At 46.8% G+C, this 26,115-nt stretch overlaps 1 protein-coding gene across 2 annotated transcripts in view; it reads left to right on the top strand.

Moving 5' to 3' along the window:
* The window catches only part of MOSPD2 (motile sperm domain containing 2), an 879,929-nt gene that overhangs the window by 323,565 nt on the left and 530,249 nt on the right, over positions 1-26,115 (top strand). For both annotated transcript variants that reach the window (XM_069637064.1, XM_069637066.1), the window contains exons 7-8: positions 16,605-16,643; positions 25,143-25,267. In XM_069637064.1, coding sequence (XP_069493165.1) covers positions 16,605-16,643; positions 25,143-25,267 — 164 coding nt within the window. The remainder of the gene's footprint in view (positions 1-16,604; positions 16,644-25,142; positions 25,268-26,115) is intronic.

The raw sequence follows: 26,115 nt of genomic DNA, 5'->3' as shown, positions 1-26,115 counted from the left end.
GGCGAGCCGCACTCAGTTCCACACACGCTAACTCGGGTCACCCGCTCTCTTCAGGTGTTCTCCCCAAGGCTCTTTCCGGTCCCGCACCTGTGATGGCATATGTCCCCACCAGATCACATCAAAGGCCGGAGGGGCTTCTTTGACCACAGCGCTTGCAGTGTAGCAGCATCCTCACATAGCGGGTACAATGTCAGGAGCCCGCCCTCCGCGACCCCACCACACTGGGCCGCAGGAGTCGGTCTGCAGATGCCAAAGCCTGAAAACTGGGGCGCTGCAGTCTACCACGGGGTCAGGAGACGGCATGTCACTTTGATCGCAGCTACACGTCGTCCTCCAGTCCGGAGCCGAAGTCGCCGGGAGCCACACAGCAGTGCTGCCAGCCCATCCGCCATCTTGGCTCCTGCTCGGGGGAAGCTTCTTACCGGTCTTAGAGTATCTCCCACTTCTGAAATAAAGAGATTAAACCGTGCAGGCACTAATGGGCAGCCCTGTTTTACCGTCTTGAATGTAAATATCTTGCCCGAAAGGGAGCCTGCAGATTTTAATCTTACCTTGAAGGAGGTTGCCGAATATAGGGCCTTTGTTTCCTCCAGTAAGTCCTTCGGGCAGTTCCACTTGGCCATCTTTGCCCACAGTAAGTGCTGGTTAACACTATCGAAAGCTTGTGCCAAGTCCACAAAACCCACATATAATTTTGAGCACGTTCAGGAAAAGATCTTCACGTTTGTCCCCAGTCCCTTAACAAACCCTGTCTGGAAGATGTCACTCCTTCATAGCCACGATCAACTATCAACTCCATCAGGTACTGAAGTTCAAAAGATGCTTAGGTTTTTCTTGCTGCATCCATAAGGGCAATAGGATGGTAGCTTTTAGTTTCCTCACTACTGCCCTGTTTGAATAGTAATATTGAGGCAACTTTATAGTTCTCCCTTATTTCATGCTTGAGGCATTAAAACACACAATTGGTGATTTCATCTTTACATATGCAGAAACATTTTATTATCCTACTCTTTTGGGCAAGCCATGGTGCTGGATAAGAAATCTGTGCCAGTTAACAGAATGTCTGAATTTGGAATGGCAGAGGGCCAGTAAAGGAGCAAGAGGTCTGTCTAACAACGCACCCTGCACTTTACCAGCATTCTATTGGTGAACATGTATGCACAGTGCACTCCCTAATTAATCAAATTAGGGCATATGGCTCTGAGAAAAATGTGTTACTTGGGTGCAAGGGGGGTAATCCCTGCCCTGACACGTAGGCAGAATTACAATATAGTACAGTTGGTCTCCAACTCTATGGAGACTCTTATCCCTTGCTCACCTTTGTCCTGTCTATACAGGCAATATTGTTGTAGACTCTGATTGTATACTTCACAATTATAACAAATTACTGACATTTGATTCAAGAATAAACACATTTAAATGATCACTCGTAGTCCTCAAATATTTCCACAAAGATTATCATCTTTTAATTTTTCAATCCTCCAAAGTAAAAACCCAATGCGTTGCAGAAGAAAAACTCCCTTATTCAGGGGCAATCTATAACATCATTTAAAATAAGCCAATTAGAATTTTAATTACGTATTGGAAAACCACAAACTTATCTGCAAACTTTTAATTTTGAAGACTAATTATATATACACTATTAGCCATTATTTCAATTTAAAGGGATGGTCTAGTAAAAATTTTTATTTAAAAAATAGATAGACAACATAAAATAAAAATACTAGCATTCTCTGTTTTAAAACTTCTAAGTAAAATTTTGAGCTATTCAAGCTCAAAATTCGCAAAAAGCAAGCACATGGGCGCATCCATTTTGTGAAATGGAGGCCCTCCTGTGCTGGCTTTTGCTTTTGCGGCACTAATGAAGGAAAAGCCAGCCAGCTGTAGTAAACAAAAGCTACCGCTGGGTGGCTTTCCCCTTCATTAGTGCTGTAGGCGGAGGACGGGGACCGGAGACCAGAGCAGGAAAGCTGCAGCTGAATCTCGGTAAGTGCTATTTATTTTTTTTTTAAAAATAAGCACTAGCTGCGGTTTTTTTCTAAGTTTTCCGGCTGGAGGAGCCCGGAAAACTTAGAAATAAAACCGCAGCTTTAAAAACGTTGTATTTATGTTTGCGGTCGCTTTTGAAGCGACCGCAAACATAAATACAACGTTATTGTGTTGGAAAACGCTGCGGTTTTTCTTTCCGAGTTTCTCAGGCTCCTCCGGCTCACTCCACTCCAGGCTGTCTCTGTGCATGTCATACAATCAACAGTGGTGGCAACAGTGATTACGTTTGATGATGAAGCTACAGTTTCATCAAGTGCATGAATGTGCCACCATGCAGGGACCGAGGACAGGGTGGAACAGACAGGCACCGTACAGGCATGGTGCAATCAGAAGGAGCCGCTGCACAGACGTTTTTCAGGGGAAGGGTATTTGGAGGGTGGGGACAAGTTCAGGGGTGGTCCAAGTGCGTCAGGTCAGTGGAGATTGGGCTCAGTGTAGAGAGATGCAACTCTCTAGGGTCATTCGCTGAGTGAAATGATGACACTAGTTCAGGTCCCTGAGGCAAGTGCACAAAACATTGCTGTGGGTGACGGGTCTGTGCGATCCTGAGGTATATCAAGCAGCCAGTCATCAAGCTGCAAGCAAGAAAGTATGGAGATAGTGAGACAGCAGAAGGATCACTTAGCAGGGAAGAGGGAGAGAGAAGGAAGAGTAGAAGAGGAAACTCCTGAGAAGTTCCAGGAACATAAGCATATGAGGCCCCAAACAAAGGGTGGCGGGAAGGGTATCCCAGAGGATGGCCCCTGTTGACGATAAAGATCATCCTAAAAAAAATCTGCATCCAGAACTGGCTCACGTGAAGAAGGTTGGAGTAACATGATTATATGGGTCTGGACAGCATTGAGGTATGAATATTTGCAGATAAGTAGTACACAGGTCCCACAAAGCCCTGTGTACAATGCATACTTTCTATGAATCAACTCTTTCAGCCACGGCTAGCCAGTGGAGAACAATCAGTGGCAGATAGATGTGGTCCCTGGTCTTGACATCAAGCATAATCCTTGCGGTCTTGTTTTGAATGAATTACAGAGGGTGTGGATTTGAAGCACAGAGTTCGAGCAAGAGGCAGTAGCAGTAGTGCAGCCTGGCTAAAATCAGGGCTGTGGAGACATTGACCTGCTGGGGGCAGGGCGAGGGGTTGTGGGGGGGGGGAGTGAGAAAAGGTGCTGTACCCCAGAGGTGGTGTAGCAGATAGTTGTACTTCCAATCGATGACTGAAATGGGACATGAGAAGGAGAGATTTGAGGCAAACATGACCACAATCATTAATATCCGTGCAGGTGGTTATGGTTGTGGCTGTACGGCCAAGGGAGTCTGGCCACAGAGAAAGTGGGAAAGCTGGTTCTGGCGCCACAGTGCAAATTAACCCAGTCCTGCTGGTGCCAAGTCAAAGGTTATTTGGAGCACACCATGACTGAATCTTGGACAGACTGTCAGGTATGCGTGATGAAGAAGATGCGGCTGAGGGTAGCATGAAATCAAGTACTGTGTCATCCACACCACGCTCCAATCCAGAGGTGAAAGTGCCTATCACACGTGCAAAGTAAGTCATGTACACGTAGAATCAACACGGGGATAGCGAACATCCCTGTTTAGCGCTACTGTTAGAAAGAGCCATAGAATAGAAGATAGAAAGCTTTAGTTGGGCATGTGGGATGGGTGGGCAGAAAGTAATGAGGTTAACCACACCACACCATAGCTTGATCCCTGAACCCTGTGCACCATATACACAGTAGTGTACACAAGCTGCATTGGTGGATGACAACAACTAACATGCCGGTTAAAACTGTAACCTTACATAACGATTAATGTAAAAGAGCATCTTACCTGTACCCCTGCCATGCAGTTCATACTTCAATTTCCTAACATGAAATACCCATCATTACCAGACGTAATGATCTACAGACAAAGAAAAACATGAAACATTGTCATGTACCACATAAATGCATAAACATACTTCAATACACACGGACACCCCTCGGTGAAGTGAAACACATGCAAACCACAAGTCCCAACTCAGCCAGTAACATGTGTCCCTGCACACATGCAGAAACGCCTGTACACTGCATGCAATACAAACACACAATACACACACACCCAACAATTTCTCACACACTGCCTGTCCACGTCAATGACCTGCAGCAAATGTGCATGCAACACATCCACAATCATTACATGTGGTCACATACACAATGCACACTTCACATGCCGCATGAAACTGTGAAGACAGCACATGTTACAAAAAAGTTACCAAAACAAAACATGGGACACGCACCGAACAATACCGATGTCTTGATAAGGCAGACCATCACCTCACCTGCGTATTATCGGGACATTGCACTCCACACAGTCATGGAAGCACATTACCAATTACATGTGTTGCGCATTCCTCAGGCATACATCCAATATCCAAAAAAGTTTGCAAGGGCACACAGGACAACAGGTTGCGGACAGGTGCATGTAGACAATCATTCACTAACACAGATCAATCAGACAATCAATACTTCCAAGAAATCATGACAATCACTGGAAGGGGAGATAATGCCTCAATGCCTTGTCAGTGTTTACAACGTGCAAGTGTACAGGTGGTGTCGTTAAGGCAAAAGGTTGGGATGAGTGCATGGAGAACATCTTATGCAGAAAAGGCAAGAAAATAATACACTAATGGAAGTGATTAGTCACGTGTCGATGCTGATCGTGAGCAAGTACACCATATAGACAATACTTCACATGATAACATGTGGGGGTCAGGGCACCAATGACAGATAAGGCACATGGACATGATGCATGCTACTGCATCAATAGCACGGAATAGAGTGGGAGATGGAAGTGGAGAAGAGAAACGACTACATGATCAATGGGACCTTAAGGAGTACTTGCTCAATGTGCAGGGGGAGAGTGAGTCTACTACACAGAAGGCATGACACATAGCAAATGGACCCACCGCCATCCCTTCCAATACCTAAGTGCTTCACACACAGGGAGTAGTTACGTGAGGAATAAGGGAGTACAAAAGGGTAGTATATCAGGAAGCGTTGAAGACTGTACCAGGACCCAGACATCCCTGTGGATGATATACCGGTATTACAATGTAATACGTGCAGTGTCTGGGAGCCTCAGAAGCATTCATATTCCAGGAGAGACGGTGGCCCTGAGTCAAATGACGAGTCACGCATACATAATCTGGGTAAATTGTAGGGGTCGCAGGGTTGAACAAGCAACACTCATGAGTCGGATGTTGGCAGTAGTGTACAACAATAACAAGAATACAAATGTCCATCTTGGACCAGGGTAGAGGGGGGCACCCAGGAGGGGGAAGGGGCAAAGTGCACGTCAACTCCCACATGGGTGGATGTTGAAAAAAACATTCCCTGCATGGGCTCATGGACCGCATAGCTATCTTGGATTGGGAGGCATGTCTCTGCTGTGGCTACCTTTCTGGGTAAAATCCGAAGGTGCTCGTGGTAAGGGAGGTTGACCTCGTAGTGCCCTTGCCTGGTCCTCACTGGCAGCAGCCAGGCAGGACACAGATGAATGCATCTGCAACATGAAGCCTCAGAGCTCCTCGTGCAACACCTCACGGGATACACAGATTTTCTCCGAGATGGTCTGCCTCAATAGTTGCATCTCCTGTTGTTACTGTGTCCTGCGGGCTACCTCTTACACTTCGATTGAAGCTCTGAGGGCCAACAACTCTCGCCTCAGGGCTTCCCTGTGGGCTCGACCCTCTGCAAGGATGTCTGCAAGGACCTAAGATCGGCCCGTCGGCTCTTGCTGTTGGCCTCCATGTGCAGCCTGTGTGAGCGGCATGTGGACCGCATTGCCTGCAGCTCGTGCTGTTACTGGTGGTATCATAGAATTGGCCACCCTATCCGTGCCCTCAGCCAACATCTCATAGGCAGCACCCTGTTGTTGTGCAACACTATTGACTGCTCCCACACTTTTTCCCCAGCCTGCGCACGTCCACCATGTGTGCGGGGCCCACGCCTGCCTTACCCAAGGGAGCATGGCCCTTGATGTGAGGCCACTGTCTGTGGCTGCAGGACTGCATTCCCTCCCTTGGACATCTGGCCCAGGACCAGAAACAAAAACTGTGGAGCGTGGCCTCGCAGCTGTAACCACCACAGATGGACGTGACACCACTGACTGGCCCTGTGTGGGCATCTGACTCCCTGCATGAACGGGCAACAACAGCTCCAACACTTGGTGCACTCCCTGCCAACAGCATAGAGGATTGGACATCCGGTATAGCACCAGAGCTACTGGTTTCATAGGAGTCGTTTGTCGAACCAAGCCATTCCACTCGGATGGACTGTAGTACCAGTGTATTTTCATGGGCTTCCACACCACGTCCTCCACTGGTGATCTGTTCCCGCTCAGACTCCTGTTCCTCCTCTACCTCCTCCCCTGCATCTAGTGCCTCATCAGCTGCACAAGGACATATAAAGACATTAAGAATCATGTTAATTGTGTCCACAATATACATCAGTATCACAATGCTTTCCTGCAACACATTGCTCTGCCTGTTACCATGCCAGAAATCCCATACACACACTATGTACAAGAAGCCATGTGAGCATGGCGTATGCAGACTTGCAACAACATCCCATGTCCCTGACCATGTACCCATTGGACACATTGCCAACAGACATGGATCTCTGAGAGCACATTCTGTCCCATGGCACAGCAAGCTGTTGACAAAAACATGCTAAATGTGCATCATCATATGGATATGCAACCTGCCATTACAGTACATGTGAACCCGTACACACATAATCACAGCCAAGTCCACTACAATTACAAGACACACCAGTGTACAACTGGCGCAGGGAGTGCAAACAATGTGGACATGGCATGAGTGTGGATTCCCAGGTGTGTGATGTGGAGAGAGTAATGACATGCCCTGGGAGATGGGAAGAAGGGATGGTGACACACAAGAGGGACAGGGGCATGGAGTGTGTGGTGCGTGTGGGAGGTTAACAGGGCTGAATCTTGACATATTTGACAACAGAGTCAATGCCATAGCTGCAGCGGTGATGTGCACCGTGTTGGCAAATGTAATGTGATCCATGGCACACTATCAGGCAGTGCATGATGTGTTACACATGCTTCAGACACAAGCACTTGTCTAGCAGAGCAGAGTCACTAACATCACTGATGCAACTAACCAGATGCAACGTTGTGGTGGAATGTAGAAAATGTTTATTCTGTATGCCGGTTGGTGATGACTGCTGTCACAATGCCATGTGCAACGGATGTACGACACATGGGTTGTATCGACTCTACAGTACACTGTGCATGAGTCAGTACACCATGACATGGTTCACCCAGGGCAGTCATTCAAATGCAAGCACAAGTGCAACCCAATCATACTTCTTTGGTTAATCTACATACACATACTCACACCTTGCACCTGATCCACATGAATTAATTGGCTCATGGCTTCTTCATGTGGTGTGAGCTCCTGCGGTGACCCCCCTCTACTTGTCAGAGCAGAGGCGAGGTTGACACCCAGCTTGTGACAGTGGTGTGACAGTGGAGGTCATTCCACTGCTTCATGACCTGAGCAGTGGTACGCCTCTCATTCCCTAAGGCTTGATGTCATCCGTGACTCGCTGCCAGTGCGCCATACGCTGAGCAGGTGTCTGTGTGCTCCCTGGCTGCGTGCACAAGTCACGTTGGTGTGCACCCACATAGTCATGAGGATCTGTAGTTCATCAACATTAAAGCCCCTCTTCCTCGAAGTGGCGGTGTCTTGTGCCGTGCTTTCGGGTTGAACCTCTTCCTGTTGTGCATGCTTTGCCTTCTTGGCATGTGGTGCAGACCCTGTGTGGATGGGACCAATCGGGGCACCAGATGCGGGACCACCTGGGTTGTGGGGACCGGAGCTTTACCTGGACGTCCCTTACCCTTTGAGGGATGAACAGCATCTGCCCCTGCATGTCCGTGTAACTTGGGGGGGATTGGGAGGGGGCAACAGCAGCTACTGCTGCAGCTCACTGACCCTGGGTGGTGGGGACAGCAGTTGCCCCTGCAGGTCTGACCCTTGGTGGTTGTCATGGGGCAAGGCGTAAATCCTTCTATTATGGACCCAGTAAGGGGCGAAAAGCAGAAGAACCCAAAGGTCATGCGGGCAGGCAACACTAGAAACAGATTTCATCCTTATAGGAGACTTTTATGTCCTATTTGCAGGAGAAAGGCCACAAAAACTACATTACCCAGACTCCCCTGGGTTCAGAACTAACTAAGGACAAGCCCAAGAGTGGCAGGATTCATGCGCGTGCGCGCGCAAGGACGCCCAAAGCACAGGGCTTGTGCTTAAGTTCGCGACGGGAGAGGACGTGTCCTGAAGAGCTCCGTGTGTGGGGAACAGCACTAGGGGCCACGCCCCAACCAACCTCAACTCAGGCCCCTCACCAGAAAAAGCTAAGTAGCGCTCGCGCTAGGGGAACTCCAGCTACATCGGGAAGAGTGCACAGAATGACGCCGCCACACCACAGGGCCAGCACGACCCGTGAAGGCAGCTTGGGGCACGCGCAAGAGGGGCTCTGCCCACACTCCACTGTCCCCCTGCTAGAGAACCGCTAAGTCACTACCTGGGCACCGAAGTGCAACCCTGGCATATCGCGTGCATTAACGCTGGGCAGACCCCGAGCGCAAAGCAGTGCATGTGATTTGCATGAGAATTAGCCACGTGGAGGAACCACGTAGAGCAGAGCGGATGGGCCGCCACACGTCACGTGCGGCAGACCGCACGCATCAAGGCTCATAAACTGGATCGCTCAAGGGTCCATGACCCAGTGAATCCATCAGTACAGTGCGGGCCCACATTCGGCAATTTCCGCATGTGTCGGTTCGTTAACAACATTACCCTTTGCACTAATTCATAGTGCTCCGCACTGCTAGTACACGCACCAGGGTGAAGATTAACCAATTGCATGCTGGCAAAGTGTTGTTTTGGGTGTGTGAAGTAACACACAATATAGTAACTCATTGCTCTCTTGCAGCTGTAATACGCTCCAGACAGACACCGGACCTGAGAGTATGCAGGCAGGAGGCCAGTACTCATCCCACAGCTAAGTCTCTTACTATCTTTTTCTAACTCTCTGATGTGCACTGTATAATGTGAAATGTATGATTGTTGTATTACCCATTGTTCCCTTCCCTATCCACCACCCTTCTCCTAACCGGTTACCCTACTGCCAAACCCATCCAACCATCGTGTTCCTAACCCTCTTTCCCCGCTGGAGTCTCGGTGTCTTGTGCAAGGTCAGACTTGCAAGTGCCCAGACTGCGGAGGGGATGGTTGGTTCGTGCCACTCCTGAGCCTGAAAGCTGGAGCCTTGACAGTGGTGGGGACAGGAGCTGCCCCTGCAGGTCCCTGAACCTGGGGGGGGGGGGGGTGGACAGCAGCAGCTGCCCCTGCAGGTCCCTGACCCTGGGGGGAACAACAGCAACTGCCTCTGCAGGTCCCTGACCCTGTTGGTGGGGGACCACAGCTCTCTGCACGTCCCCTACCCCTGGAGCGGGGGCAAGGGGGCTTCAGCTTCTGCTGCACACACCAACCCCGGCCACCTTTCCCTCTTGGGGCTCACTCATGATACCATGGAAGGCACCTCAAGCAATTGTCCTGGGCAATTGAAGTCAGGGGGCAGTGTACGTGATGTAAAACGTACTTCTGTGGTCCAGCAAGGCTCATTATTACCCTTGGTGAAAAAATAAACGGGACGCGTAATGCACAGGCACCCCAAAAAACTAAAATGCGTGTACGCGACACCTCGGTAGCTCCCATAAAAAGAAAAAACATTATGCGATACGCTGTGGCACCCAGCAACACAATAAAATGCATACACAAAGCCTGGAAAGCTACTGTAATGGTAATAATGGAGTTATGCGATACACATGGGCACCCAGAGTATGAATAAGGCGTACGCGACATACCGTTAGCCTTAGAAAAGTAGACGTGCGTATGCAAATCCCCCACCAAAATAAGATGTTCGTACTGTCCCAGTAGTGAACGATTTGCGTGGCAACCCAGAATTCTCAGTAATGCACTTATCCGTCCACTCCCAGTCGCACGTACGGTCGGATTTGCTACTGCGCACTTCTTTATCCCGATTGCTGCCGTTCTGAACGCCGGCGCCTAGCACGTGTCACTTAAGTGACACGTTGAGGGCCTTTGCTCTGATTTCACGTTTCCACGCTAATTTAAAATGTGCAAAGTAACCGTCACTCTGTTTCCGACTGCCTACGCAATAGACACGAAAGACACAAGCTCCTGCCTACGAGCCCTTTTACCTGCCTCCTACTGAGCCATCTGCTGCTGCCTGCCCACTGAGTGTGCCTGTTGCCCACCTGCCCTGCCTTTTGAGTGCCTGCTGTCCAGCCATTGTCTGTGCTCCTGTCCTTGGCCCTGTGACCACCTCAGCTGATTCACCAGACTCCCAACATGCCATACCTTCACCACCGCTCCACAGCCCAGCCCCAGGACCTCCTTGCCCACCCACACCTGCCTCGGAGCTTGCCATGTCTCAACCAACATCAGATAAGTGGCAATCCCACGGCAGGGAGGCAGAGGGCTGTCAACTTCACTGCCAAGGAAGTTGACATCCTGGTGGAGCAGGTCTGGGGGCATTATGATGCCCTCTTCAATGCACAGTCGAAACTCGGCAAGGAAGGACATAAGCTGATCTGGGATGGGATCGTGGATACCATCAATGCGGAGGGGGTGGCATCCTGCACCTTCCGACATGTGCACAAGCGCTGGGAGGACCTAAAATCCAGGACCCACAACAAGGCCCTGCGCTTCCTCCAGGCCGGTGCCACCGGAGAGGGGCGCAGGTGCCAGATCAACACCACCAAAATGTGGGTCCTGGAAAAGGTCTACCTGGCGCTGCACACCCAGGTCAGTGAGCTGCAGCAACATCTGGAGACGTCGGGTGAGTGTCCATGTGTTGCTAGGCTCCACAGTGCATGTGCATGCTCCTGTATGTTGGGAGTGAGCACCTTAGGTTTGCAGCAAGTATGCCTTTTGTATGGATGTCTGCATGCATGACCCAGACAGTGCTCTACATGTGTGCAGTGAACCATGTGTAATTTTAATGAGTTTTCATTTGCATTGTGTCTTGTACTGCTGCCTTTAACTACATGCACATGTTTTGTTACATGTGTCTGAGACGTGCACGTGTTGGCGAACCCATGTGCATGCATGGTGTTCATGTGTATGTGTCAAATATGTGATTGTGTGACTGGCCATCACTCATGGCTCGGTGAAACAGGTGCATTTCAATGTGTGACATAGTCATGTGGCAGGATTGCAGATGACAGTACTGTGATGTGATTGCTCATTGCACTGATTGAGGACTGCCAGTTGATGTGTGTGCATGACATGTGTATGGGCACATGATGCATGTGTGTGTAGCATGCACAATTGAAAGGTTGTGACAGTGCCATGTATTGGGATGTGATTGTCTGATGGGATGGAACGACATGTATGTGCATTGCATGTAGATGTGTGTTGTGGTGGGGGAGGATGATTGTTCCCTTTACTAGTTAACTTCATGCGCAAGTTTGTGTTGCCACGCACACATTGTTGAAGTACACTGATGTTTGTGTTCTATGTCTCCTTATCCCCAGTTGCGTTGGAAAAAGAGGGCAGAGACAGTGCTGTGGAGCAAGGCAGCAGGGATGCCTCCACCAGGTAGAGGCGCAAGGCCCAGCCACGCCCCCTAGACAGCACATCGTCGGTGAGCGAGGTGACTGTGGCCGTGTCTGGTCCATCGGCTACTGCTGCTGGGGGTTAGTCCAAGACGGCGAAGCTGGACGTGGACTCCTTAGCAGCTGGGGGTAGGGGGGAGACAGGTGAGACAACACAGGGGCCATCCAGTGCGGAAGATGCTCCGGAGTCATCCAGGTTAGCGGGGGTGGAGGGAGAGGTAACCGTAGTTACAAAGCCCATGGGGTCAGGCGGGGCTGTTGTGGTGGGTGTGACTACTGCAGTCCTGCCACAGGGGCATGAGGCTGTGCAGGCCTCGCTTGCAGTGTCTGTGCAAATTCCTGTCCCTGGGCCAGCGGCTACAGCTGTATGCACCTGCCGGCATGCCTCAATCCGGACCCAGCCCCAGGTGTCTGATGCTTTCACCCAGACCGATACCCCAATGCCGGCGGCTGTTGCCATTTAGGGCAGAGTGGTACCCCTGCTGGTCGGTGTTGTGAGGCGAACCAGCGTGATACGTGATGAAGTGCAGGCTTGCTGTCGAGTGCTTGCACATCATCACGATGACGTATGGCGCCTCCTCAACTGGCTAGCAACATTCCTGGTCCAAATTGTGCTGAGTGGGCTGTACAGTAATATGAGCCCCTCCTCGTCTTCCTCCTCTGTGCGCCACTCTTTCCGGCCCAGATACCACCAGGGCCCCCTGTGAACCTCTCCCACCCATAGTGGCCCGTCTGGTGGAGCCAACATCCCTGCCTGGGTTGGGAGTCGACAGTGAATCAGCTGAGGTGGTCACTGCCGATCCAGGCACCAACCGGAGCAATGGCAAAGGAGGGAGAGCAGGCACCCACAAGCAGGGCATGGGCCAGACACCCCTGGGTAATGTCATCAGCCCGAGCATGTCCACAAGAAGCAGGCACCGGGCGCTATGGCAGAAGCAGGCTCTGAGGAGGAGGCTTTAACTCGGGGCGTACATCATTAGGGGGCAGGTACACGGCATCAGGCAGGACGGGAATCTACGGATCTGTGGATCTACGCAGCAGAATGTCTTCCGTGTTCGTGCGTAACGGGCAGCGCATCGGAGCAGAGAGGCAGCAGGCTCGGGAGGCAAGAGTAACTATGTCCAGGTCGGAGGTTGCACTGCGTCGGGCAAGTTGTCGGGTTGGCATCCTGGAGGCAACTTGTAGGGAGGTGGGGGGTTGGAGAGGAACATGCTGGAGGCCCTGCAAGCCCTCCAAGAAGAAACGGAGGCCCGCTTCGGGGTAATGGACGCAGTGCTCGATGATGCCCTGGTGCAGAGTTCGAGTGAGATAGGTGATGAGGAGATGGAGTAGCCTGCTGCCTGTGTACATAGTTCTGTAGGTGTAAGTTTCCTCTCATTTTCTGTTAATTTGGAGCTGACAATTTGGACAATCCTCAATTTTTTTGTTTGTACATAGTCCTTTAGGTGTAGGTTTTATTTATTTTGAACCAGACTTTATGGAAATGTTTTTCTCTTTTAAATTGTACATGGTAGTTTAGGGTTGTCACAGGTGAGGGGGGGCTGGGGGTGGTTCCCTTCTGGGAGGGGCTGCCTGCAGGTGGAGTCACTTCTGGTGGGGGCTGCCTGCAGGGGGTTGTCACAGGTGAGGGAGGGCTAGGGGGTGGTCACTTCTGGTGAGGGCTGCCTGCAGGGGGTTGTCACAGGTGAGAGGGCTGGGGGGTGGTGTCACCTGTGGAGGGGGCTGCCTGCAGGGGTTGTCACCCGATGAAGGGGCCTGGTGCGTGGTGTCACTTGTGGAGGAGGCTGCCTGCAGAGGGTTGTCACAGGTGAGGGGGGCTGGGGGTGGTGTCCCTTCTGGTTGGGGCTGCCTGCAGGTCGTGTCACTTGTTGAGGGGGGCTGCCTGCAGGGGGTTGTCACAGGTGAACAGGGCTGGGGTGGTGTCCCTTCTGGTGGGGGATGCCTGCAGGCTGTGTCACTTGTGGAGGGGGCTGCCTGCAGGGTGTTGTCACAGGTGAGGGGGTTTGAGGGTAGTGTCCCTTCTGGTGGGGGCTGCCTGCAGGGGGTTGTCACAGGTGAGAGGGCTGGGGGGTGGTGTCACCTGTGGAGGGGGCTGCCTGCAGGGGTTGTCACAGGTGAGGGGGCCCAGGGGTGGTGTGTGTACTACAGTTTAAAGTGGAGTGGGTGGTTATGTGGGCAGGCTGGGTTCCGAGGGTGTGGGGGGAATCATGTTTTGGAAATGAGTGTAGCCTACTCTTACGAGGGAGCTGCGATTACGATGGGGTGCGGCCGTGAATTGCAAGGTGTTGACGTGCGATTTCGCTGGTGTTCAACCTGGGCTTGCGTGGGAGGGCATGCGTTACTTGCGTGACGGCTACTGATGCCTCTGGAAATCCATGAATGCGTGTGCAGCACAGGTTTTTAGCTGTGCCACGGATTGTGCAGGGTCCTTCTCGGCGCGCGCCCCTTGCGCCATTTCTGCACCCGTTCCATGAATCGGGCCCTCGGTGTTTAAATTGAAATAATAGCTAATAGTGTATAAATAATTTTTCTTTAAAATTAATGTCTGCAGTTAAGTTTGTGGTTTTCCAATCCTTACTTAAAATACAAATTTAATTATTTTAAATGATGTTATAGATTGCCCATGAAGAAGGGAGAGGTTCTGCCTAAACACGTTGGGTTTTTTACTTTAGAGGTAAGAAAATGAAAAGAAGATTATCTTTGTGGAATAATTTGAGGACTACAAGTGATCCTTTTAATGTGTTTATAATCAATTGAATGACAGTCATTTGTTATAATTGTGAAGTATACAATCGGTCTACAAGATGTTCAGGGGATGGGAGTCTCCACAGAGTTGTAGACCAACTCTACTTTACCAGCATTCTGCCATTCAGGATGCTTTGTTAACCAGCATTTTATCACCCAGAATGCTATTATTAATGGCCATTTCATGCCTCTGCCAATTAAAATATGTTCTCTTAAAAGAAGAAACGAGGTAAATATACCTATTTGCACCCAGAGAGAGCACTCGGCCAGTCAGTGCATGCAGAATCTGTCAGTGACTGTCCACGTCGTCCTGGCCAACTGATTGCCTAATTATTTATTTTTTCCCAAACTCTCCTAACTCCCATCCACCTCCCACAGCATCAGTCACCCTCTGCCCAAACATCTCCAACCTACCTGAGTTACCTGCTCTCGCCGGGACTCTTCCTCCCAGTCGCCTGTGCTCCCTCGCCATCCACACTGCCTCCATAGAAATAGAAAATAGTTCTTAGTCATGTTTCTATTTCAAATGGTGGCAGACAAATTTGTTTTCTTGTTTTTGACGGGAGATTTGGCATGCACACTGCACACGGAGTACATCTCATGTGAACAAAAATAGTTTCAAGATATTTGCTTTCTGAAGGGAGTCTTTGGGTGTGTATAGTGATCACCCTTATTTCGTGGTCATTTAGGGCAAATATCAGCCCTTAGCCTTTGCTGAGTACCTCGCTTTGCTCACATCTACCTTAGGCTGATGCCCAGCCCAGCATTCCCCTACGGTGATCATGTAAGTAGCATATGACATTTTATGTACATTACCTTGAATTCTTGAAACATTTTTATAAAAATAATAATGATCTTGATGTCACACCACCTCTATTGTACATTGTTTGTATATTTGATGGGGACTGCAGCCTTGGTCCTATTTTAAATGGATTAATTAATGCATTAATTTAGTGTCTCTAATATGTAAGCTCCTTTGTATGCATCCTAAAAAATGTTTAAGGTTGCTTCCAAAAAATGTATTTTTTTAATTAAATGGCAGGATGCACCCTAAACAAGCCTTTGGTGATCTCCCAGTCTTGTATGTAATTGTTGCACTGCCAGCAGCCAAACTGGACCACTCTGCCAGGAATTTAATTAAATGTTTGCTCTGAAGTCACTGGGCACACCGGTCCATCCTTTTGGTTGTTAGCCAGCACACGATCTTGCTCAGCCCTAAGGTCAACTACATGACCTGTTCTATTTTGTTGGGAACACAAATGTAAACACTCACAGAAGGCAGTGTGTCTGCCTATTAAGTATTTTCACTTGGAACACACAAGATTCCCTTGAATATATAAATGCGTGTAATATTGGGTTAATCAGATAGCTACTCAATTTAATCTCTGAAAATGTGGTTTGGCATAAGTAGTGGAAAGCGTTAGATACAGAGAGAGCAAGAACTACCCTGCCCCACAACCCATTTCCTCTACTTCAGAACTGCTCATAATGATCCAAACTTGTCTGAGAGACTACTCCATGCACAATATGGTCCCAAACCAGACCTTTATTTGACCACGGATGTTGGAAACAATGAATGGGGCAAAATTGTACATTTCCACCCATTTTCCAGTCTTCTAGAGCGTGTTAACATGTTTAGGCTAGCATACCACTAGAAATACTATTCTATTTTATTAAAATGATAATCCAAAATCATTGACTGCAGTCCTTTGGAGAGTAATAGTAAACCTATGACAAATTTTATAAATTGGTACATGGTGACAGATTTTTGATTCTTTTGGTATTAAATCATAGTATGTGTTCTAACCTGAAAAAAACAGATAAGATTCTGAAGTATGTTATTCTAACTAAAGGTGGAGGCAATGCAGTAGGTGTTATGCAGAAAGCTAGCGTTGGACAACTAGCTGTCTGCTAATGTTACATATCTGAAATAAACCAGTGACCTTCTAAATTACCATCTAATTTTAAAATGGATGAGTCCACATCAAAACTGTCAATATTAATCTTGAAAATGAAAATAAGTTGACCATTTCCAAGCAATAATAAAATACTTACATTGTTTTAAGTTAACCTTACTTTGTTCTTTGTTGCAGCTAAGATGGTAATATTTGAGATGCCATGGATAATGAATGGTAAGTTGCACTGACCTGAATGATTGATTTTAAACAAGATGTTGATTTTTATCTTTCCAGAAAAATGCGTTTGAATATAATTTTGGCAGTTGGTGGGATAAACAAAGTACCACCTCGGTTGTTAGCTTCAATAAAATATTCTGTTCTTTAAATAAGTCAGTAAACTAGCTCTTTGTTTAATTTGTAAGAACAGAACTCTCTCGCTCTCCCTCTCTTGAACAGTGTGCAATGTTTATTTTGGTTGGTTTATATTAAAAGAATGCTGCAAAATATTTGATGGGCGCATATAAATCATACACTCACTACGGTTTACTTGCATGAAATCCAGGACGGTATAAGATTAAAGAGCAAGAAAAGTATGTTGCCTAAGAAAAAAATCTATGAATAAGTGGATCATATCAACATAAGGGCCTGTGAGCTAGATAAGGCCCCTTAAAGACCCTTCATCAGGCCCTCCAAATGGACTGTGCTCGTTGCACAGCAGAATGCTCCTCTGCTGCATAGCTTCAGTTTCCGTGTAGTGAGAGAAAGACACTGTCACCAGTAGCTGATTCTCTGCAGATCCCCTTGGAGCACAATCGGACAAAAAGTAAATTGGCATAGAAGTATGGCATATTAAAGTTTTGTAGACCATGGAGTGATGAGTCAAAATTAAACCAACCAAATATATACAATGAAACAGTAATCTGCTACTTTCTTTAATCAAAAGGTGAATGGTATTCTGTGTCTGCAGCATGCGCACACATTTGACACCATTTCTAAAGTAAGATAGCAAATATTAAAAGTTCAGCCAGGTACATGAAAATGCTGTGTTAAACATCACTTTTGTCTGGATCATACAATTACAAGGATGCCACACCTGAAATCTGTTAGTATCCGAAACAAAGATTCGTTATTAAACCATCAGCTCATGTTCCTTTCAGGAGATAGTGCATAGTGCAACCAACATGGCCACTGCAACATCATTTGCACCTTTACTTCAAAATGAGTGCTTTACAAGGTTATCTCGAATGAAAACCTCAAATTGTAATCTTACGCCACAAAATTCAAGTTCCAGTTCGCGATCCAGACCTTTAATATTTTAAGATGTCTTTCTTATGTTTTCCCCAAAGTGGTAGTGGCAACTGCATCAGGCTCTGCTTCCAATTTCTCCTGACGTTTATTATGTAAAATGCATCCTTTTGACCCATTTTAAATAATGTTGGTTCTACGTGTTATGTCTGACCATTTCACTCCCAGGCCACTCCCCACATTTCCCTACTCTGATACCAACTTATTCTCACACAAACATGTACCAAAAAATCACTATAATCATTTCAAGGAAAAGTGCACGAATAAAGTGCTCACAACTAAAACATACTTGACAATAACACGTCTTATGATAATTTCACAAGAGGGAAATCCCCTTGAACTTTCTTGAGTTGCACCAATTGCTTGCACTAGCCACTTTAAAAATCTAACAATTACCACTGTGCATTATATTTTTGATTTTCATAGGCCCGATGATGTGACCCCTCGGGGAGGTGCTTTTGAATAAATGCTGGCCACCTGTCGAATTGAGCTTGACAACCTTGGTACAGGCAAAATGTAGAGTTGGGCACAATTGTTGCAGAAAATTGCTCTTTAAAGCTCCCCCTTTACTACAATCTACCCCCCCCCCCACCCTTCCCACCTTGGATGAGTCAAAAATTGCTCCACAGGCAATAGAAGTGCAGGAAATCCATGGCATGTTATCATGGCATGTTATCATGACTTTCTATTGTGAGGAATCTGAGGGCTTCCTCACTTCGACTCCCCCTCAGCTGGCCAGGGAAAGGCCTTCGCTCTTCGATCCTGACCCTGGGGGTGGATATGCGAGGGAGGATCACCTGGGTGAAGGGACCGTGGGAGAGGATGTCTTTGGGTGAGATATGGTATCCCCTTTCCCTTGTCAGAATGAATCCTACTCGCCCCCTTCCTTCGTAGGTTGTCAGTCAATTCCTCTTTCTTACACACAAAATGTCCCACAACCATTTTACTTCAAGACTGGGATGGGGAGTCAGCGACTGTGAGTTAGGCACACTTCCATTCATTCACACCACTTTGGTACTGAGACGTGGAAGAAGACTGTGGAAGAATACAATTGCAATAGTCAGGCATATCCAGCTAATAGGCTTAATTGTGGTCAGGCAACTGAAGACAAGGACTTGCACCTGCAACCATTTAACAGACCCCAGGTGCATACAACGAGAGACCGCCACAGACAAAGGAGAAACCTTCCTGGTGGACATGACGTGGCTGGCAGACGTTGAGTAGGCTAGAGAAGAGACGACGGGAAGGACGCCATGTGCAGCAGAATGGTGAAGGAGACACTGGGGCCTGAGCGGGCTGTGAGAGGGTTGAGTCATGTGCAGTACCCAATGCCTTGTGTCCTCAGCCAGATCTGTGTGACACGTAAGGCTTCTGAGCACAGCAGGCCGTGTGTAGCTTCCGTGAAGGAAGAGCGGAGTAACGCGCAAAAAGCAGCAAGGTTCAAAGATGAGCACTGCTCGCTTGGCTCACGAGGAGCACAACGGGTGCAGAAGGAAGCCGGAAAGGAGAGAGAAGATGTTCGGAGGAGCGTCTGCATACCAGTGAGTGAAAAAGAGGGAACACTCATACTGGGGCACTCCAGGGGCTGCGAGCAGGCATATGCTAATGCTGAATGAACTGAAAATTATGACAGTTGGTTTTGGAAACCAAATTGAAAGTTTTGAATGCTGAACAAGCTGCAAAGTGAGTACAAGGAATATTGAAGGAAGTATATAATGACCATATGATGATACAGAACAAAGTGAAAAGCAAGTAATGAGCACTTATGAATATTGTGAAAGCAAGGTGGTGGGAAAGGGTTATACCACCACCACAGAGTGAGTTGTGTGGCAAACACGTTGTGGCAAAGCCAAGAAACTGCCAAGGAGAATCGGAAATGTGTGTTGAGCAATGACACAGGTTCAGAGTGAATTCCCTGTATTGGCAAATAAGCCCAGAGAACGAAAAGCATAACAAAGTGTCAAGGGTTATTGGTTGTGTGACCTGTAATGGATAGGCCGTGTGGTCCGACACTGCACCTAAACTGAATGACCCATGCTTGAAAAAGGAAAGTAAAGATAAAGAAGCTGCATTTCTTCACAGTTGCTGAAGTGAATGAGAAAGAAAGAAATTTGTGTGAATCATTGAAAAGCCTGAATGATACTAAATTGAACTGGAACTGTTTTTGAAAGCCAAGAGATTTGAACTGGTATAGTTTGGAAGCTGGAAGAGCTGAAACCCAGAGGCTTTCTGAACTGTTGACCTCTTGGGGAAGGGATTCCCGAGGCCTTTTGGAACTATTTTGAAATTGGGGGAGAGGGGAAACTATAAAGTAAGCCAAGAGCTGGAAGAAGCTTGCAACTTTATTTGGACTTTTGTTGCAGACATCCCTATACTTTGTATATCTTTAATTGTGAGGGCAAGTATAGGTTTTGGACATAGACTTTTGAGTTGAACTTACTGACACAGAGTATCTTAGTTTCTTTAGGTAGGGAAATCCCCCCTTAGAATAGGGCAAATTAGGCCTTACTCCATCCTGACCTTTAAAGAAATAAACCATTGTAATTGTAAAATTGAATCTGTTGTCTGTGTCTTACTTCATTATGCCTTCACACTATGCATATGAATCCCATATTTAAATCCTAGTATCTGGAACTAGTTTGTTTCAGGCTTGTTAAGTTTTTCAAAATGGTGAGGGATTTTAGTTTACTTTATTATGAAATTTAGTGTGTCACAGGGTTGAACTAGAGCAGACTTATCACTGATCTAATGTTTGATTACTTGTTCTGTGTTGTCTTGTCTAGCGCCATTATGCCTGCGGATTTGGGTTGTTTGACTGTGGTTGAATTGTTCACCGCGGAATTGACTGTAGTCAAATGTATACGATTTTACTGCGGCCAAACACACCAAACCCTTGCCTCCCAATTGCTCAGTACACCCCCCCTACTTACCTTTTCTCCTGACCCTGCAGCGTCAGTTCTGTCCTAATGCAGGTCGGATCTGACACCTCAGGGCCCCTTTTTTCCGTCCCCTGCCTCCAATGTTCAGGAAGCAGGGGAAACCCCTGCGACCCCCCAAGACCAAAAATACCAATTATAGGGAGCGGGGGAACACCCCCACAACCCCTGCTCCACATGTTCAGTATTTTTTAGAATCGATCGAATGGTACTGGGCGAATTTGGTCAAATGTACCACTCAATCCATTATATTAGATCAAGTTGGCTAATTCCCTGCCTGCGGGCCTTTGTTTGCCCTGCATACATAAAATAAATAAACAAAGTAAAGAGAGATGATTACATAAGGTTAACCTGAGAGCTTAAAAGTCTATAATCAAAAAACACAAACTTCCCAAAATGTTGTTCCCTATAGTACAAGGGTACACTCCAAAACTTTGGTACTGATGATGGGAACTTCAGGATTAGCAATGGACATACAGCCCACTTCAGCCGTAGCATCAACCTTAACCTGGAACACAATCCAACAGCAGCTCCTTAGAGAAAGCGAAGGACGCAAGCTGACCTTCACTTTAAAATGCAATGTCGGCTAATTGAAGGGTTTTTGTTGACCACACTATAAATCAGTATTCCCCTTTGTTTGGAAACTTTAGGCAGTTAATAGTTATTTTTTGGATATGTCTTTAGCAAACAGATCTGTTTCAAAGCCATGTTGTCGGACTTGTATCCAATGTGAATGTTATGTGTTCTTTTTGTAATTAATGTAATCACTTAATTACAGTGAAGATTGTTTGGTGCCATCAAAAATTACATATGAGTCATATGTTGAAGATCCTGCATTTGGCTTTTTGTGACCACACTAAACAATTAAGAAGACTTGCCTGCTGAAAACACTGCTTGAACATTTTTGCATATTAACCTGTGTGATAAATTTGTCTTTTTAAATAGCTTTAGAGGAATAAATGATCCCAATGCTTTTTGTAACCCATTCACATCTAGTAGGAAAAGCAAAGACAAGCCTTGAAGCCATCCTATTTCCGATTAACCGCAATTCTACAGGCAAACCTAATTAACCTGATTGCTGCATGTGTACTTGCAGGTAGGACACCAACATAGAGTTTCCCATCGGTAGAAGACAGTACTTGCCTGGGGGTGAAAGAGCTGCCCTGTAGAGCATAGGCAGCACTGTGATTTTAGGGAAAGTGCTTATTGAAAGGCCTGAGAAAGCCAAGCTACACCCTAAGGACTTTTCAGGTGGAAGGAAAGAGATCATTGCCAAGGCCAACTACTACCAACACACCATAGCCAAGGCCATCAATGAAAGCAGAGGCCTCTTCGAAGCCATCAAGCACTGCATCAACCCTCTGCCCGACCCACCCGTAGCACACTCCATCGGAAAATGTACTGCCATCACCTCTTTCTTCATCAACATGATCCTCCAACACATCAAAGCCATTGCCACAACAGACAGCACAATACACATCCCATCTCGCAAAACCACAACTACCCGGAAAACTTTCAAGACATTAACTATGGAAGAGCTCACTGCCACTTTAGCATCGCTCAAGTCCACATTGAATGCCAACGACATCCTCCCTACCTCCGTACTGAAGGCCCTTTCAAATGAAGCACTTCTCCCCTATCTGACAATTATCAACAGCTCCCTTACTCGCCTTCCCTCAAGCCTCAAGACCAGACAAATCCTCCTGCTTCTTAAGAAACCAACACTGGATCCTGATGTACTCAGCAACTACCGCCCCATTACCCATCTTCCCCTTCTAGGTAAGATCCTTGAGAAAGCAGTAACCACACAACTCTTCATATGCGTCAAAGCCAATAACTACCTTCACTCCTACCAATCTGGCTTCAGATCTAGAGGCAGCACAGAAATGGCTACCATCAAGGTGATCGACAATGCCCTTAAAATCCTTGATGGTGACCATCCTTGCCTGCTAGTTCTCATTGACCTCTCAGCAGGATTTGACAAGGTAAATCACCAGACAGGCACCGACAATCTACATCGCTACATAGGGATCAGCAAGATCGTCTTCAACTAGTTCAAATCCTACCTTGCGAACCGCCAACAGTTCGTAGAAATTGATTCTTCTAGATCACCAACTCTACCCATCACCTGTCTGCAGTGAACGTAAATCTGTACATGGCTCCACTTGGACCCATCCTCTCTCCACACAACATCCACATTAACCAATACGCAAATGACACGCCAACCTACCTCAAGATATCCTCCATCGAAGACTTCCACAGGCTCAAGTCCCGCCTTGCATTGATCCAATCCTGGATGTACAGTGCTTACCTTAGCTCATCCGGTCCAAGACTGAATTCCTACTGCTGACCAACAACACAGAACACCCTGACATCCAGACCTGGCTCTCTGCTGTGAACCTCGAGGAACTCACACCCCAGCTGACCACCCTGTGCCAAATTTCCTGGGTTCAACATCAACAGACACCTCACATTCAAACAGCATATAGCAAGGAAGACACAAACGGCCTGGTACGAACCTTCTCTCCTGTGAAAAATCAAGCCTTTCATCCTAGAAAAAAACTTCAGAGCCGTATACGAGTCTTGGTCCTCGCCCACCTGGATTGTGGCAATGACCCTTTGGAAGGCCTTCCGCCGACTACAGTAGCACCCCTTAAATGTGTCTTGTATGCTGCAGCAAGACTCATTAAAGGACTCTGCAAATTCGATCACATCACCCCGACCCTCATCGAATTGTACTGGCTCCCACTGCAAGCCTGTATCATCTTCAAATTCTGTTGATCATCTACAAGGCTGACATGCTGAGGTCCCCAAACTACCTCACTGAGAAACCAACATCTCTGAAGGCCTGTGATCCACCAGAAGTAAGGAAATGTGCAGACATACAAGGGCACAGGCAGGAATGAACCAGAACACATGCTTTCTCTGTCTACACTTCAAGACTCTCGAACCTCCTCCATACCAACCAACATCAGACTTGCCCCATCACTTCTACAGTTTAGGAAAGAGCTCAAGAACTTCCTCTTCAAGGAATGGCTGCTCCTTAACACCTAGGTCCACACACCCGGCACTCCCAGCCCTACCTGAGACTCGGTGATCTGCTCTAACTGTCTCCCTCCCCTGTTAGCTCCCTGCCTGTTTTTTCCTCTGCTTCCCTCGCTGTGTTATTCACCCTATGATTGTAAACCGCTCTGTTGCTTCCCGAAGCTAGGTCAGCACTCAATAAATACCCTAACAATAATAATTATAATCATGGCAGATTAGAAGAAACAAGAGCAAGGAGGACTGACTGTGAGAGGTGCGTGCCTACCTCTCCTGCCTGCTAAACTTCAGCCACAGAGTGAGAGAATACTAAAGTAGATGGCAACCCAAAATAGCTCACATATCTCAAATGACCAACCAGGGAATTTGCTTAAACAGAGACTTTTCAAGTGAACTGAACTATATTGTGAGTGTCGCAGTCTGCTGCCGCACAAGCAAGTGCAGACTCATTTCAAGCTAAATGAAGTGCATGGTGGGAACCATAGGTAACTGCTGTACACGTGCCAAAGAGACTGTTGAAGTCAGGAGAGTCCAAGGGATCTTGAACACTAAATTGACTATGCATGGCCTGACGCAGAGTTACTTGCATCAGGGAAGGGATGAACTGTAAACCCCGCAGAGAGGGCCAGTTTTTCCCTGGTTTCCACTCTTGAGAAACCTTTGTAGACTGAATTACGGTATCACGAAAAACCAGTTGGAGCCCTAACTTTTCTGTGTCTCTTAACTTTGAATGAAAGTATAAAATTAACATAGTGTGCCAGACATCATTGTAGTGCTAATCTGTCATAGTTGCCATGTTGGAGGCCATTTTTATTAATTTGTGACATGGGTTTAAAAATATTAAGGCCATTGACGTTTCAGGTTTGCAACTAGTACCTACCCATAAATATGAATGTTTAATAAAACATGGAACACTGGAATCGTACTGTCTGAGGATGGAACAGGTTTCTGTGTGGATTCCATAAGTAGAGCTGCTATGAGCTCTTGTATAGCAGCTTCATATGAAAATAGTTTCAGAAATTGTTCAGTAGTCAAGATCTCTGGTGATTGAGATGGTAGTAAACAATGTTTGTGGAATGTTGTGATGACATGAATGCCTTGATGAAACGACGTAACTCCACACAAACTCGTATCCTTCTGTTGTTGAGCAATCAAGTACCATTAATTTGTTTAATATTAAAGTTTGCCTTTCACACTGCTTTAAAATCTCCAAACTGCAACAGCGATCTCTTTAAAAAGTGTTTTATCATAACTAATTTATCTGAAAACCATTGCAATCAGGGTTGATCTGCTTTTTATGTTTCTGCAGTATAAGCATTGAGAAAATTAACGCTACTGGGGTGCAGCCAAGTAGAGAAAAATAATTTCATTGAAAGTGCCAAACTAAAAATGTTGCTTTTATTTTGTAAGCGACTGCATTTTTAGTAACTTATTTAAACTTTGTGTCTAGCTGCGTTCAAAGTTGTGAAGGGCTGGCTTGGACCAGAAGCAATAAGCTTGCTTAAATTTACCAACAAGAATGAAGTGCAGGAGTATATAAGTACTGAGTACTTGCCCCCACACATGGGTGGTACTGTAAGTATTCTTCTACAACAATGCTGTTTTCTACATGTAAACTCTTGTAGGTCCAGATTCTTCTAAAACATGTTTCTAAATGTTTCTACGTGATCTGGAAAGTGTAATTAACACAGATTATTAAACTATGTTCATGCATATCGATGTGAGCTGTATTTTCATGAACATTAAACATACATTTTTTAATGATTTATTTTCTTTAATTTTAGCTTTATGTTCAGCAATCAGTAATTTTTGATGTCTTGTTTTGAATTTGTGCCCTAACATCTGGTTCTTAGGCGCTGTGGTCAATCTGCAGGCCTCTGGTTCAAATTGTAGCAGGAACCTATACACTTAACACAATAGTCAGAGCAGCAGGCTCATGAACTCCCTTGGAGCCTGCAAATGGCATTTGACATGTATATCTGCAGTAGTTGAATTATACCCAACCTTTCAGCTAACCTATTGAAATTAGAATGTGTATGCTCAAGGCTATACTCATCCATGCAGCCTGTTTGAATCAATCCCTCTGTGTCCTTTTCCAGACCACTGGTCCATGCCTTATTTCTATAGGTCACAACTCCTTTCTTATGCTTCTTAGTCCCTGCACGCAAATAAATATTCTTATGTGGAGCTCTAGAGCTCACCCGTTTTCTTCATCTGACTTAAGACACTTTTGTAGTGTAACAAGGCACATCTGACCCATACAACTTCTTCTAGCTTTCCTCAATATGGAAAAGCCAGTCTGGTATCAAGGTTTTAATTGTAATTGGTTATTTATAAAGCACTTAATACCCAGAGGTTTCTAAGCGTGGACACGCAGATCGAACCTGTGTTGCTCCGCGTCGTCTTGCTTCCAAGGCGAGCAC

Source organism: Ambystoma mexicanum, chromosome 7p (genome assembly GCF_040938575.1).
Source record: "Ambystoma mexicanum isolate Mex_15411 chromosome 7p, UKY_AmexF1_1, whole genome shotgun sequence".
In the NCBI taxonomy this organism is placed as follows: Eukaryota; Metazoa; Chordata; class Amphibia; order Caudata; family Ambystomatidae; genus Ambystoma; species Ambystoma mexicanum.
The sequence above is the reverse complement of the archived record's forward strand: the minus strand, read 5'-3'. Positions and strand labels throughout refer to the sequence as shown.